The 16,689-nt window shown below is 37.6% G+C and overlaps 1 protein-coding gene across 1 annotated transcript in view; it reads left to right on the forward strand.

Moving 5' to 3' along the window:
- Nucleotides 1–253: 253 nt before the first annotated feature.
- Nucleotides 254–16,689, forward strand: part of LOC140157376 (something about silencing protein 10-like) — a 36,303-nt gene continuing 19,867 nt past the window's right edge. The window contains 4 exon segments of the mRNA XM_072180552.1: nucleotides 254–364; nucleotides 8,306–8,463; nucleotides 8,466–8,497; nucleotides 12,532–12,742. Of these exon segments, the coding sequence (XP_072036653.1) occupies nucleotides 351–364; nucleotides 8,306–8,463; nucleotides 8,466–8,497; nucleotides 12,532–12,742 (415 nt within the window). The 5' untranslated portion in view covers nucleotides 254–350.

Consider the following 16,689-nt stretch of genomic DNA (forward strand, 5'->3'; position numbering starts at 1 on the left):
AATGACGTCATCAGGAAAGCGCCCAATTTTCTACTTTGATAAATGACGCGCGATGTAGCGTCGGAAGGGGGTAAATCGAGTACGTTGTTTTCATTGTATTTTATTTCTAAAATAGTTAGTTCTTCAATTGTTTTAGATATTGATTCTATATTTTATGGGCTTTATTTTGATACCAAATCATATTTTCTTTCAATGGTCCCTTTAAGGCTTTAATTGTGAAATCACGGCCGGCGCTGCCTGATTATTTTAATTTATTTGACGGTGCTCCTTGCTAAAAAGAGAACCAATTCTATGATTCCCTACACAAGAAGTCTCGCGTGGAATCGTAGAAAAGAAAGAATTGATTTGAAATGGGTCGTAAAAGGTACATGTAGGCGTCGTATATTTTTATGTTTTTAAGAATTATTTGCAGGCAATGAATCATTCATTGCTGTAAACTTTGCCTGCTAAAAACTAATCAATTTGTAATATATACCGGCAGGCGGCACCCTTTCTCAAGCATGCAAGACAAGGGTGCCAAATTCAGCAGAACTTTGACGATAATGTTGCCTTTTTGGACACTACAATCAGACGTGGTCTAATTCTGCATAAAACCGGGCAGCCTTATTTCTGTAGATCTGCTGCGCATTCAAATTGCATTGTATTGCATCGTAACGTAATTTCATTTGTGTCTATTCTGTCGGTCGGACATCCGGGCTATCTCTAGTCTCGGGCCCAAACTGCATGTGGCTCACGGTTTGTTGTGAACAACAGAAACCGGCTGTGAAGGAGGCTACATAGCGATGTTGCTGGAGTGACCCTCAATTTCGGAGAAAACGACACTCGACCATTGAATTTAATTTTAAGTCTGTCAGTATATAAACGGTAAATCAAGTAAGTTTCTTCCACTCTGAAGACTTAGAAACGGTTGTTTGATTCCACTGACTATTTGCGATCGAAATTTACATAACACCAATGACAGAAATCATCAACAAAAATCAAATGTTTTCACTCGACCGTGAGTCGCATCATCAACCGGAAGTGACGTGGCACGGACCGACAGAATATATGCTAAATTATGTTGTTTACACAACATGAACTCACGTGTTTTCAATCAAATTCGCCGATAATAGGTGATCAAAAGCGATCGGAATGTCACAAAAGTACAGATCGCATTCAGCTTACTTCATATGAGATGATCTTTGGAAAAATACGGCACAATTTGTCTTGGTGCTTGCGGAATGCCATGCAGTAAAATATTAAAACGTTGCGGCAATTCATGATTGACAACTAACAATCGGCGTGTCCTTCGTATCCTCCACTGTCAATTTCTTATCCACTCACTAATCCTCACAAAAGCTTTGTGTTGATTACGTAATATATTGAGGCAAATTGCAATAAGTACAATGAAATAATGAGTAGGGCGGGCTCCGAGGCGGGTTTCTTCTTCATCTAACGTAACAGTAAAATACACAAAAAAAACCCGGCGGAAGCTCGTCGTCTGGCGCTCTAGCTGAAATACAGCAAGATAATGTAAGATAGTAAATGTAAACCTGTATTTTAGCTAGAGTATCTCGAGCTAACTACAATGTACATGTACTTCTTGATCTTGATGTTTAATTTGAATGCATTTTGAAATCATTAAGGGGGAATAATACCCTGATTTTCATCAGTACCCCTCTTCTTTTTTTTCTTGCAAATTTATAAAGTACATTTATATGTTCATCACCTCATGTCATGAACTTATAAAATATATCTACATACAAAGTGTTTTCAAACCATTTTAGTAAGTCATTTTGGCCCTATATATTTTTTGTTTACTGTATCCTGGTAACTGAGATGTGTGTTTCATAACAATCCATAATTTATTCTATTGAACATGTCCAAGTAGAATACATGAATAGAATACATTAAATCCTTTGTTATACTATCTACATGTATAGAAAATGTACTCACTGATTATAAGGCGCGTGAAAGTCGATTCCGAGTTTATCGTCCCCCGCCCGCGTCACTTTTTGGAAACCAAAAACACCCGCGTCAAATTTTCAAAAATGCCAATATAATTCATTATTTTCAAAGTATCAGTGTTTTCACCAGTTTTAGCAATTGGAAACATATATTTTTATTTGTAAAACATATAAATTCATAACTTGGAAGCAAAACCAGGCTCTTTTCTAAATTTTCTAGTCCCTACCCATATAAAAACCTGTTTATAAATAACATGTATGAGTGTGGCTTTAAATCAACATGCATTTTAGGTCAATAATGAAATCTGATGAAATAATGAAAAATGAAAAAGTCACCTCACCAACCCAGGGAAAAAAAGGGACGATAAACTCGAATTGACTTTCATGGGCCTAACACTGAATAAATTAAATACGCCTAATCTCTTCCACATAGACAATTTAATACTACACCATGTATGTATCTTCTATAATGTGTTGTTAGGAAAAGAGATTAAAAAAGGCTATAAGGTCATCAAAGGTCAGGTTATAGACGAATCCAAATAGCCAAGTCATGGTCAGGATTTGGTCGGACATCTTTGGGTAGCCGCTTGCACCAACCTGGTGCTTTGAGCGTCCAATTGTGCAAATAAAAGCCACCTAACACCTAGAGCAGATGCAAGGACGAGAAGTACATCAAAGCATAGATACCGCGTCCGCGTGTAGTTAATCCGATTATTATGTATTAAGGTGTAAAACGGGTGATGGAATGCAGTTTAAAATTTCGCTAAGGCCGAATCATTTCACATTTTGAGTGCATTAGAGCCAACGGCTAGTCGGCTACCCAACTAAAGGCTGCTAGTCAGGTGTAGGAATGCGTGAATTTAGGTTCGTCTATAGGTCAATTGGTTCAGGTCAAATTCAGGCATCAATTTTGAATACATGTGATAGTCTGTGATATCATACATGTCATAATGAGGCATCAATTTTGATAGTTTGTCTGTTACTGGATATATAACATTTGGAAATGTGTGAGGTAGATATACTAAAATACCTTGGGATGTAAATGGTGAGTACAATTTAGATTGCCTAGTTGAGATGGATTGGGCAAATAAATATAAAATAGTTACCAAAATCACAAAAATGAAGCTTACGGAAAACTACCTAATATGGTGGTATAAAAAAAAAAAAATACAATCTTTTTCAACATTGCTGTAATGTGGTTGTGGTAACCTGTTACCTATGGCTTAATTAAGTTTCAGTGAAATAGTGTCATAAGTTCAAAATACAAAATATAGCTCAACATTGAAAATGGAAGCATTTTAACCGGTTCGTTTTTTTCATAGTTGTGGAGCACCAAGTTCATGAAGTCATAAAAGAAATCAGGGACCACTTATATTCCCATTTTACATATCAACATTATTTCCCTAATGTGTTAGCAACACATATCCAAAATTTTAACGAAATCTGTTGATAGTAAGCTTTCCAAAATGAAGTGAATTTAAAACATCAGTGATGTACCACTTTTTGGCTTATACCATTAGAAGTATGTACGCATCATTGATACTGATGCCACCAATTGAACGAGAAGATTTGCCCCCTTCATTTTGCATACCACTTTGTCCAATTTCTTTTTCTCATTTCTTCACAAAATGCAAAAAAAATGCAATGGGTGTAGTACCCCCTTAATAAGAGTATGACATGAATAGGTATGATCATCAAATTTTTAAGTACCGGTACCGTATTTCGTCAAATAGTCGCCCCCCTCAAATAAACGTCCCCACCACTTTTTTCAACCAAGATGTTTCAAAATTCCGATATTTCCAATTTTCCATGCTATCTTGTGTAGTAAGCTTACATTGTACCAAGTTGCTCACATGGTCGGTAATAGCAGCAATAAATGGCGAAAATCTGCATCTGAAACCCGGAAGTGAACCAAAAGTCAGTGTCAAAAGTTCATAGTTCATCATTTTAGCGCGACTTTTAAGCTTACCTAATGATTTTAACGGGAATTGTCGTGCTAAAAATGACCTCTAATAAACGCCCCCCCCCCTTGGGAAAATGTAACGCCCCTGACGAAATACGGTAGTATATTTCACATGACATGGAAATTGTTTTATTTGGAAAGGTGATTATTTAACTTAAAAAATGAGGGGTCAACCATGTCTGTAGGACAACAATTAGCGTGACATCTGCTGTTACGTAACGAAATGTTGAAAATGATTTGCCAAAATATATTATACAGTTTTTTGGAAAACACTAAAAAAATGGAATACACGATGAATAACATGATCACAAGTCATTCTCGCTTAATTCTCGTATTGAGCCCACAGATAAGATTTGAAATATAAGTTTAAAGTAAACAGTAACATGTAAAAATTGAATTATTGCGGAAAAAATGAAATTTTTATAATTATATTGTGCCCGAAGTAGCCTAAAAAATGATAAAACATGCCTGTCACGATCACTAACATGCTAAAATTGTTATAATATCTACAACTCGTCGTATGCTTCATGCTTCTCTGTAGTCATCGACATTAACCAGCGTCAGCTTGTCATGCTTGTATTAAATTTTCAGCGAAAATGATTGGTGGAATACTTGAGGCGTAGGTTGAAAAGTTGCTTTCAGAAAGGCTTTGTGTCGAAATCGTGTGGAACCATTGGTGACTAGTGTCAATAGGAAAATCAACAGTCGGCTCTGTCCATATATCGATTAATAATAGCCAGAATCGTCCAAGTGATGTTTGTTTATTCGTGCAAAATATTATCTTGTTTTACAAAATATTGAGGTAATACAAAGTAATATGACCTCATTTTACTGAAGTACAAACATGTTTAAAAAGATTATTATTGAGTGAGACACTGAATGAGAAATAAGGATTGTAAAAAACACAAGTATTTTATAGCAGGTCGTATAGTCTAGTGGTTGAACAGTTTGCTTTTTGTGCCAGAGACTGAGGATGAAATGGCTCATTCGTGTATGTTTTTTTCTGGAATGAATATTAACATCATCCAAATAATTCAATATCAACTTTTATGCTGACTTTATTGTTTGTACATTGAAAGTATTTTTTACAAGGTAACTCAGTAACCAACAATGGACAATTGGGCCTAACAAAAATAACTTTTGGTTTCCGGTTACATTGCTGAAAAAACTGGGACGGTAGGAAGGAAAAAAAAATTATTTTGAAAAAAAAATTTGATCCATGATGCAATCTATTACCTACCCCAACCTTACGACATATAACTATACAAACCCACCCAAGCCCAACTAACCAAAGTTACCCTAACCCAAAACCCTTGCCCCTTATTAGGGGAGAAATTGATTTCACCTTGAAAATCTGACCTATATTCAATTTTTTATGTTTTTAAATGCATGATTGTGTTAATTACTTTAATTTGCCTCATTTCATCGAATTTGCTATTTTTATTGCTACATAAATAAAAGAGAAACCTTTTTGGAAATTTAAAACAAAAAAATTCTAAAATTCTGAAAACAAATACATTCGAGTGCACAAGTTTTTTTTCTTCAGTTTCTTTCTTGCAGGTTAGAAATTTGATAAATAGGTCATCATATACAAAATTCATGCATGGACCTATGTATCAAATTTCTAACCTGCAAGGAAAAATCTGTTGCACGTAAGAAAAAATTCTTACCCAGAAGAAAAAACTTGTGCACTTTCGAATGTATTTTCTTTGTATTTTCAGAATGTTAGATTTTTTTTTGAAATTTCCAAAAGTATGTGAAAGGTTTCTCCTTTAAAGGGGGGTAACCCTATTGGTTTTGGATATGGATTGTCTTTAAAATTACATATAATATCAGATATCGTCCCCTTTATGCAGCTTTGTGAAAAAAATGAGACATTTTCAGCGTAAATGTGAATAAATAGTAAAATTTGCAATCCAATACCTTGGTATGCGTGAACTGCATTCTGGGCAGGCAAGCAACAACATGTATTCCGTGCGTGTGTGTACATTCCAATACTATAAAGTTGTGACATTAGTTTTCATATACCACTCCCCACAGCCATTTTTTCATGTTCGTCTTTATATCGTTCTTGATAGATTTTTGTGTATAAATCAGCCAATATTGAAAGCAAAACAGAAATGCCCTGACGACAATGCTGCAACCCGGTGCTGCAAATGCCCGTGTTTATTAGCTCGTATTGAACAGAAAATTTTCATTTTAAAATCTTTTTCGTACCGATTCAAAAAAAAAAAAGGAAACAAAATATATTTGCCCTTGCAATATATACATTTCAAATGAACGTAAAAAAGTTTGGTTTAAAAATGGAAAGGAAAAAGAAACCTGCCGCTACCTGGTTTTGAACCGGGTACCACTTGTACAAAAGTATAATGCGCTAACTAACTGCGCCATTCCGCCCCGTTCCACCATCTTGGAATTTTTTAAGATATATACTATCGTCGTAGATCAAGTCTCCGCAGCAGTTAGTGTGGTTCGCTCTTTTCACACAATGTGAATGACGAGAAACCAAACTAGCTGTTGAGGAGACTATAATTATATACGATAAGCCTTCCCAGAATTCCAGAAATTGGTAGCCACCAAGCAAGCTATTTTGGGATGAATTCTCTGATTTCTCCGGAAATACATCAACTTGGTGCGTCAAATTTCAGGATAGTAATGAGAAAAATATGATCTATTTTGTGATACAGGTACCAAAAAGTCATTAACAATGACAAAAATCGGGGGGGGGGGGGAGGATGTTGTTGATCCGGTTATGGACCTTTAATATAATTAGCCCTTAAAATGGCCATTTTGATGAGATGAGGCTAAATAAGGTAATTGAAACTTAATTGACATACAGTGTTCGAATTTCATCTATTTTTTTGTGTAGCAAAAACTGCTACTCACTTTCAGATTTGAGTAGCAATTCCAAAATTGTGAGTAGCATTTTGCTACGTTAATCCAGGTAAATCGAACACTGATGACATATATTTAAATGCATTTTACACTAAACATGCCTAAGTGCGATTTTAGGTGAAATCAGTTACCTCCAATTCCCTCTTTGGGGTGGGGCAAGGGTGTTAGGTTAGTTGGGCTTGGGTGAGTTTGCATAGTTAAAGTAAGGTTTGGGAAAAGGGTTATAGTTTGTGTAAGGTCAGAAAAATATTTAAACAAAATACAATTTGAAAAAGAATAAAATATATATATAGGTCTGATTTTTAGGTGAAATCCATTTTACCCCTAATTCCCTTTTGGGGTTGGGGCAAGGGTTTTAGGTTAGTTGGGCTTGGGTGGGTTTGTATATGTAGTAAGGTTTGGGGTGGGTTAGAGTTTGTGTATGGGATGGGTAGGAAAAACATTAAAAACTTGAAAAAATTTGAAAAAAATGACAATGAAAATTTGTTTATAGGAAAAAATCAGCTGTATAATACGTCGTGTGACAGTAGCCACGCACAGAGATCAACATTTCAACATGTTCAATGTACGACTAGGAATATACCCCAACCAAATTTCATGAAATTTTCAGGCAAGCTAACTTTAGTTTAAATATTTAACATGACACCCATTTTTGAGTTTGGTGCTTTTTCTTGCTTGAGGATATGAACATTTTTGCGATTGTGACTTACAATTTTCCCATCTACTTTGGACGTGTTTATTAAGCTTCTTTATTTTCCATATAATTTAACTTTTACACATTATTTTTTGCTTACACAATTGTTTGATATCTTATCCGTTGTCATGGTACGAAATTTGAGCAAGAAATGACCTGTGTCTTCCATTTCTGGAGCTATTTTGCAAAAACGTGTTTGCTGGTTAAATTTTCATCATTGTGTTGCGTAACACCCTGCTCATCGACCCGTAAAAAATTTCTGTTGAACAAAAGAGGTCACAAAGTTGCCGTCGTACTGATGAATGATCCTAGCATTGAGGTCTAGGTCCTGGCACTGAGCAGGGTATTTCCTGCCCAGGTAGTGTAATCTCGGGCGGGTACCCGTGAGCCCGCCCGAAAATCCCTGGCTTAATGATGACGTAAAGTGAAATACTATGTATACTAATTATGTAAAAGCGTCATCATTCCGTCAACGAGCCAGAAGTTCAAACGTGTCAAATTACCAAAATAACTTGATGTAATGATGTAAGTGGTCTTGGTATGAAGGAATGTATTACGGATGGAAAGAGTATGGTTTGTTTACCCAAAAAATCGGTCAGCTCATTCCGGCGCCATACAGCAAGATAAATGTTGTTTACTTGTTGTTGTTGTTTACTTACAACAACATTTATTTTCAATGCGCACACATGTCTGAAAAGAAAGACTCGATCGTTTGCGTAATTCCCAAAATTCAGGGTGTTTTGTTGTTGTTGCTTACAATTTTGTAGTTTTGTTAACTTCAGAAATACCATTTTTCTTTCTTTTTAGGGGAAGAAGAAATCAGTCAAAGAAGGAGCCGGAATATGATAGTGATGACCCGGCTACATACAAATCTATGCCGACACCGGACCCGGAATCTAGCGAGTATTACAACGATGCTGTGGATGATTTCAACTCCAGGCGGGAAAAGATATCATTGGAAGGTGGATTGGAACCGCAGAAAGCTCGTCAGATAATGAGGTATATTCACATTTCATAGAAGATAGGCCTAGTATATATATTTGAGTTCTTTATAATAAAGAAAGCACTAAAAACTATACACCATTTAGGATAGTTTTTGCAGTATTAAGCCATTTAGGGCACAAAATTTGATTGTCTGCGTTACAACATTTAGGATACATTTCATAGGTTGTCAGATGCGGGTGGGTAGCACAAATGGGGGCCGGACCAGGTTCTAGCTAGAAATTTAGGTTTGCCCGACGCCCGTCATTTGAATAACATTGCCTATCCTAATTTGACCTTTCAAACCTTTCACCAGATTTCTACAGTCCATTGGGGTTTCAAAGAGTTCAAATATATGTTCTACTAAAAGGTCAATAGACTTTCTAAATACCTACAATTATAATGTAGTATCTGTCAAAGGCATTAATTTTTGCCTGTCTCAGGAGCAAACTCCCGGTCTAAAATGACAGGCAGACAGGAGGCTAGCTAAGACACTGAGCCAGACTAAACTTCAAGGGCCATTTATCAAATGTTTGTGTGTGTTCATTGTGCCCACTAAAGATTATTCTGATGGACTTTCATCGAAATCTGAGAGGTTCATCTGGGAACTTTGCATAAAATTGATTGAGATCACTGATGCTGATGCATTACCAACTGGGTCAAGCCTTCAGTTCATCACCCATTCTCTATCATCTTCTCATCCAAGAAGGGTTTATTATCATTGTAACCAGGGGTACATAGCCGTTTTCGCCAAACGTTTGACAAACATTTAGTGATCACAAACGTTTGCCAAACGTTTACGAAAATGTTTGACAAACGTTTGGCTCCTTATCCGTTTATAAACCGTTTGATTATAAATGTTTGACAAACATTGGTGATCGACAATTGTTTGACAAACGTTTTAGTAGCAATGTATATTAAATGAATTAAATAAATGTCTGGCAAACAATTAATAAATACGTCTTGTTAATGTTTTTCCATAAAATCATCAGATTGATGTTTGTCAATTTTCATCAAATAAACATTTCGAAACAAAAGCACATTTTAGATTGAAAATCACATTTTTATACAAAAATCACATTTTTTCTCCAAAATCAAATTTTTCCCCAAAAATCAAATTTTTTCCCAAAAATCACATTTTTTCCCAAAAAAGTAATTTTTTTCAAAAAATCACAATTTTTTCAAAAAATCAAATTTTTTCCCAAAAATGTGATTTTTTTTCAAAAATGTGATTTTTTTTCAAAAATGTGATTTTTTTCCAAAAATGTGATTTTTGGAAAAAAATTGATTTTTGGGAAAAAATTAGATTTTTGGGGAAAAATTTGATTTTTGGGAAAAAATTTGATTTTTGGACAAAAATGAGAGTTTTGGTAAAAAAATATGTGATTTTTGGTAAAAATGTGTTTTTTGTTTCAAAATGGATTTTTTTAATTGTTTGCCAAACATTTATTTAATTCATTTAATATACATAATAATAAAACGTTTGTCAAACAATTGCCGATCACAAACGTTTGTCAAACATTTATGATCAAACTGTTTATAAACGGATAAGGAGCCAAACGTTGTTAAACATTTTCATAAACGTTTGTCAAACGTTTGGCGAAAACGGCTGTGTAGCGCTAGAACTAAACACTCCAGTGTCCGCAGGGACCCCCGAACTTCCAGAAAATTAAAAAGTAGAGTTTGGTGAGTCCGAGTTGCACAAATGCAGCATAAATAGTATGTCTGCAATAGCGGCAGATTGAAAAACTGGGGGTCTGCAGGGACCCCTGAACTTGCAGAAAATTAAAAAACAGAGGGTCCGAACTCTATTTGGGTGGGTCCGGGACCCCAAAAAGCAACCTAGCGCTACCCCTGATTGTAACTAATGGGTGCCATCAGCCCTCGAATTAACCCACGGCACCGACGGCATATTGCCGTGGGTGCCCACCCCCATTGCCGCAATGCCCTCAAAATATGTCCTTTACCGACGGCAGTCACTTGCCGTGCCCCTAAATGAAGTTGCCGTGGGTGCCCTAGCCGGCCAGCCCTGTCCCTGCATTATAAAATCATTTTAAACAAGTACTGGTTAAATCCCCGCAAAATTGTGGAAAATTAAATCGAAAATCTTGAACACGATCGCTATTTTGAGCATCGTAACCCAGCTATCAATCACTGTATACACAATAGTTTGTTGTGAATTAATATTCATTACCCCTACGTAAGCTTACATATTCAGCCAATCACATCGGCTTTTATACATTATCTGGTTGCTAGAAATCTGACATTCTGACTTCATTTTCTCGATTGGTCAGAGAAATACCTTCAACGTACTATCGACCAATCAGAAACGCTGTTAGTAACTAAGACTCCTCGACCTCGTGTCGTGAACAAAATCTGAGCGCTGGGCAAATCAATTGTTCTCTCAATTATCAAACATTGACTTCCCATTGCAAACCGATGGCGATACCCTTCCGGTCTCGTCTTATCTTGTACTAGTCTACTGTAGTAGACCAGTTTAATTTATCATTCCCTAAATTAATCTCTCTGAACTGGAAAACTCATCATTCCTGTTCTGATTCAACAGCTCAGATATCCATGAGAAAACTGGTCTACTGTATTTCGAATATATAATGAACTATGCACTCTATAGTGGGTATGATGTTACCTCATTAAAAATGCAGTCTTGGCTGTTTATGCACATATCCTGTGGTTTTTACCAATTAAGCCGTTTGAATAGCCGTCCAGCGCGTATTATTTGCACAAGGTCCAATGTATACGCTTGACGTCAGCGCACATATACTGCCGATGGTTAAGCTGTCAAATGAAATCTGAATAAAAGTTTACCTGACGCAGATAGAGCTACCCCACGTGGGTTGGGTTCAGTGAACACAGTGGGTTGGGCTAATGCATAAACTTGTATGCTTGCCTATCTGTTATTGGTTAAGATTTACCACCCACATTGATTTTTACTTCATTAACATTCATCTCAGATTCGAGATGAAAGAGGTTGAGTCTATGTGTTAAGATATGGTGGGTCACACAGGTCATATCCAACTACCGCAGTCCTTTTTCTCTGGGCAGGGCAGTCACTGGAGATGTGATGTTTTTCGTCATAGATTTTAAATGGTTTCATGCATGGAAACGTATGAATTGTTTACCAAAAAAAAAAAGGAATGCAGCGCAGTCTAATCTTGTACATGTGAGCCCATCTCTAGATATGTTTTGCACGAAATAGTTTTTATCCCGGCAAATTTTATCAATATTATTACCAAAGTTCACAGCTGTTTCATCGCTGTTTTGAGTCAGTTTTGCAGCTCAGAACTAGGGATCGCAAAATTTAACTAAATTAAACTGTTGATTTCTGATTGCTTTGTATTGCAGTGTTTTAAGCAATCAGGTTAGTTTTAGTGTAAAGTTGAGAGTCGAATTTTACTTTGGTGTCGAATTCAGCTGACGGTATTAAATGCTTTTGCTTTTGAAAAATTGCCTTGGTGCCCTTCTCAAATTTTCAACAGTTGCCTTGATGCCCTTTTGAAATATTACAAATTGCCGTGCTGCCTTGCCTTTTCAGTGAAAATCCACGGCAATTATCAACTTGCCCTAAAAAAGTTGCCGTGCCCCTTCAGATCCTTAATTCGAGCCATGCCTGGCATCTTTAATGGCATTCACATCTTCTAATTATGTGTACCTATTCTATTTTAATTGTACCATGCAATGTGAGATGAAAGTATTTGATTGATTGATTGATTGATTGATTGATTGATTGATTGTTGATTGATTGTGGATGGATGGATTGATTGATTGTGGATTGATTGATTGATTGATTGTGGATGGATGGATGAATTGATTGATTGATTGATTGATTGATTGATTGAAGGTTAAAAAAGAGGTTTTGGAAATCATCTCAAAATCTCATTCACAACAAGCGTGTAAAGAAAGTTGTGGAAAATTAATTGTGAGAAATGGTTTTTTTTCCATACATATAAACATAGAAAAATAAGTAAGTAAATAAATATAGAAATTACTTCAATTATTTATTGTCTCCACATGCATTGAACTCCCTTTCACAGGAAGAAGTTCTCGGACTAGACGATTCCGATTCCGATGACTTGGAAGACAAGATGCGTATGATGAAGAGGAACAAGCACCTTGAAGAGATGGCTAGTGATTTGGAAGAGGAGGGTGAAGAAGGTGAAGATGAGGAGATGCCAGATGCAAAGGCTTGGGGTCAGAAGAAAAAGGATTTCTTTGACACTGACTACGTAGACGATGATTTACCTGGTAAGTCTATCTCGGTGTTGTGAACTAGGCAGTCTTGGGTCCAGTCACAAGTCACTTGAAGAAGGTGAAGATGAAGAGATGCCAGATGCAAAGGCCTGGGGTCAGAAAAAGAAGGAGTTCTTTGACACTGTACGTAGACGATGATATACCTGGTAAGTCTATCTCTGTGTGGTAAACTAGGCAATCTTCGGTCAAGTCACAAGTCACTTGAGGCAAGTCAACATATTAGTCAAGTCGAGTTGAGCCAAGATTTTCCGGTGCATTATCAATTCCGGTTGGTGAACTTATTTTGGTACTCAGTCAAAATAAAGATTTGAATCTCTTGTTTTGACTCAAATCTGTTACTTTGTGCCAAGTCAAGTCATGAAAGTCGAGTCCAAGTCAAGTCATTGTCAGTGATGACTCAAGTCAAGTCATTTTCAGTGGCAGATCGAGTCCAAGTCGAACCATTTTGGGTTCCCAAAATCACTGTTGTGTCTGTTGTGAACAATTCTGTATAGCACACTAACAATTAATTGATCAGTTTCAAATTTGCCGCCTTTGGCCCCCATGGACCAGATCGTGTCACATATATATAACATGTTCCTGAAATTTGAAACTGGTTTTAGGACATAACTAGACTACTCCGTAGTTCACTTGCCCATTGTGCATACTCTGGATATTGCATTTAAGTGTAAAACTCCGATTTAATTAATTTGTGCACAATTGATAGATTTTCACAATTGATCATCTTTTCAGTCACCGTACTCCCTCTGTTTGTTACCTTCCCAAGTGGACTTGCGGTTTACATGCTTAACACGGCCATCTATGAGCTTCTATGGATGAGATTGTCGGATTCCTGGCCTACTAAAATTGGCCATGATGTAATGCATCTTTAAATGGATCTGGCTTGTGATTGGTCGCACAGATCTCGTTATGGTTTAAATACTACGGGCACCTGCCATTACCATTAATAACTACATGGTACAGAACTATTCGTCTATTTGATGTCTCACAGCCTGGGGACGGGGCTGTTGAAGAATTCCTCCTGCGTAATCTCTGCGTGTCGTAAAAGCCGACTAAAAGAGGACCATGAAATCTTATGGGCCAGTTGATGTTGGATGGCACCAACAGGATCGGCAGGATCAATAACAGGCTTAACCCTGATACATGGTTAGCCCTGCATCGAGCAGCAGCGATGTAGTACGAGTTCTTGGCGCTCCTTAATATATATATTCAAGGATATCGGCAGTACTCGATTTAGTGATGGGCGTTTTGGCAACCCCAAACATGGCTGTCAATGCTGCAGTGAAGAAGGCAACGGGATACCACTTCACTTATTGCTTCCCAAGAATAATCATGGAAGGTCACAATTTGATGTTATTATAACGTTGTGAAGGGGGCTGTGGAACCTAATGTAGACGGCTCCTCGCCCGGTAGGGTGTCCCATGTAGAGCAGGTGGGCCCAGACCGTCAGCTAGCTACTGTTCGAAATAGTACGGTCATCTTGCGAAAAAGTAAGATCATCAGAGTTGGAACCTGGAATGTGCGAACTCTTAACCAGAGTGGGAAGCTCGAAAATGTTAAGCAAGAGATGACCCGACTTAAAATCAACATACTAGGAATAAATGAAACCAGGTGGACAAATAATGGAGACTTCAAAATCGATGACTTCAAGATGATTTATGCAGGTGGTGACAAGCATGAGAAAGGAGTTGGGCTAATGCTAGATGCAGATATGGCTAAATGTGTGCTGGGCTATTGGACTGTAAGTGAGAGAGTTTTGCTGGTCAAACTACAAGGACAACCTTTCAATATCTTTGTTATTGTAGTATATGCTCCCACAGCAGAGAGCACAGGAGAGGAGATTGATGCTTTTTATGATAAACTGGAGGAAGCAAAGTCTCAGTGCAAATCAGATGAAATACAACTGATCATGGGAGATTTGAATGCAAAGGTGGGGCAAGGACAAGATGGCAAAACAGTAGGCGAGTTTGGATGTGGAGAAAGAAATGGCGTGGTGATAGATGGGTGCAGTGGTGTGAAGCAAACAACATGGTAATCACAAACACTTGGTTTAAGGAGCACCCCAGAAGAATATATACATGGAAGAGCCCTGGGGATCGCACAAGGAACCAGATAGATTTCATAACCATTAATGACAGATTTAGAAGAGCAGTGAAACATGCGAAGACACATCCAGGGGCAGACTGCGGAAGTGATCATATTCCAGTAGTATGCACACTTCGTTGTAAGCTGAGAAAGTTGAAGAGAGCGAAGATCACGAAGAAGGTAGATTTTGAACAGCTGAAGAAACCAGAGATCCGAATGGAGTATTCCATCAAAGTGGAGAACAGGTTTGAGCAACTTACAGGCGAAGGAGAAGAGATGACATGGGAATCAATGAGGGATATCTTGGTTGAAACAGCAGAGGAATGCCTGCCAAAGAAGAAGAGAGAAAGTAAAAGCAAGTGGATGACAGAAGAAATTCTATCAATGATGAGAGACAGGCAAAAGATCATGGACAGGGATTCGAAAGAATATAGAGAGTTGGACAGGCAAATAAAGAAACGTTGCAAGGAGGCCAAAGAGACCTGGCTAGTGAATGTGCCAAAATTGAGAGTCAATTTGGAGAGAATCGGAATGTGTACCAGAGGATAAATGAGATCTCAGGCAGGAAATCAGGCTGTTCAAGCTCTGGGTGCATCAAGGCAAAGAATGGTAATATGCTGGTAGGGAAAGATGATGTAATGAAAAGATGGATTGAATATGTTGGGGAGTTATTTCACGATGTAAGGGACGGTTTGCCAAGCTTTCCGATTCTATTGAGGGTCCAAAGATATTGCAGTCAGAGGTTCGATCAGCTATAAAAATGATGAGCAGAAATAAGGCTGCTGGGCCAGATGGAATAGTTGTTGAAATGATTGAAGCATTAGAGGATTATGGAATTGAGAAACTGACAGGAGTCATCAACAGAATGTATGATGATGGGATATTTCCGGAAGACCTGAGCAAATCAATCTTTATTGCTCTTCCCAAGAAACCTGGCGCTGTGGATTGTGAACAACACCATACAATTAGCCTTATGAGCCATGTTACAAAGATAATTCTAAGAATCCTGTTACTCCGTGCAAGAAGTAGAATAAAACCTGAGATTGGTAAAAGAGCAGTTCGGCTTTGTAGAAGATGCTGGTACCAGGAATGCGATTTATGTCTTGAGAATGATAACAGAGAGAGCGGTAGAGATGCAGAAGGATGTTTTCATGTGTTTCATTGACTACTCAAAAGCCTTTGACAAGGTGAGACATGATCAGCTTTTTGAAGATCTTGGCAGGCTAGACCTGCATGGAAAGGATCTACGACTGTTGCAGAACCTTTATTGGAACCAAACAGCGTGCATAAGGGTGGATGGTGATTGTAGTGAATATACAAGCATTAAGAGAGGAGTCAGACAGGGATGTGTGATGTCACCAGATCTCTTTAATTATTACAGTGAGCTGATTCTAAGGGAGCTAGAAAAGGAAAATGGTCTCAGTATAGGTGGACATAACATCACGAACATAAGATATGCAGATGACACTGTCCTATTAGCTGAGTCTGAGGAGGATCTGCAAAGGCTTCTTGATGTGATGGTTCAGGAAAGTGAGAGGAAAGGTTTATCGTTAAAGTGCAAGAAGACAGAATGTATGGTGGTATCAAAGACTGAAAGCCCAACATGCATATTGAAGGTGAAAGATCAAAGAATTAAGCAAGTTTCCTCCTTCAACTACCTTGGCAGTCTAATCACAGAAGATGCCAGATGTATTAAGGAGATTAAGAGAAGGATTGCACTGGCTAAGTCTGCGTTCTCAAAATTAGACAAGATCCTAAAAACAGTGCCCTCAGTATAGAGACCAGAATTGGTACTCAACTGCTATATCGTCCCTGTATTAATGTATGGAAGTGAAGCATGGTCAATAACAACAGAC

The sequence above is a fragment of the Amphiura filiformis genome, chromosome 7 (genome assembly GCF_039555335.1).
Source record: "Amphiura filiformis chromosome 7, Afil_fr2py, whole genome shotgun sequence".
In the NCBI taxonomy this organism is placed as follows: domain Eukaryota; kingdom Metazoa; phylum Echinodermata; class Ophiuroidea; order Amphilepidida; family Amphiuridae; genus Amphiura; species Amphiura filiformis.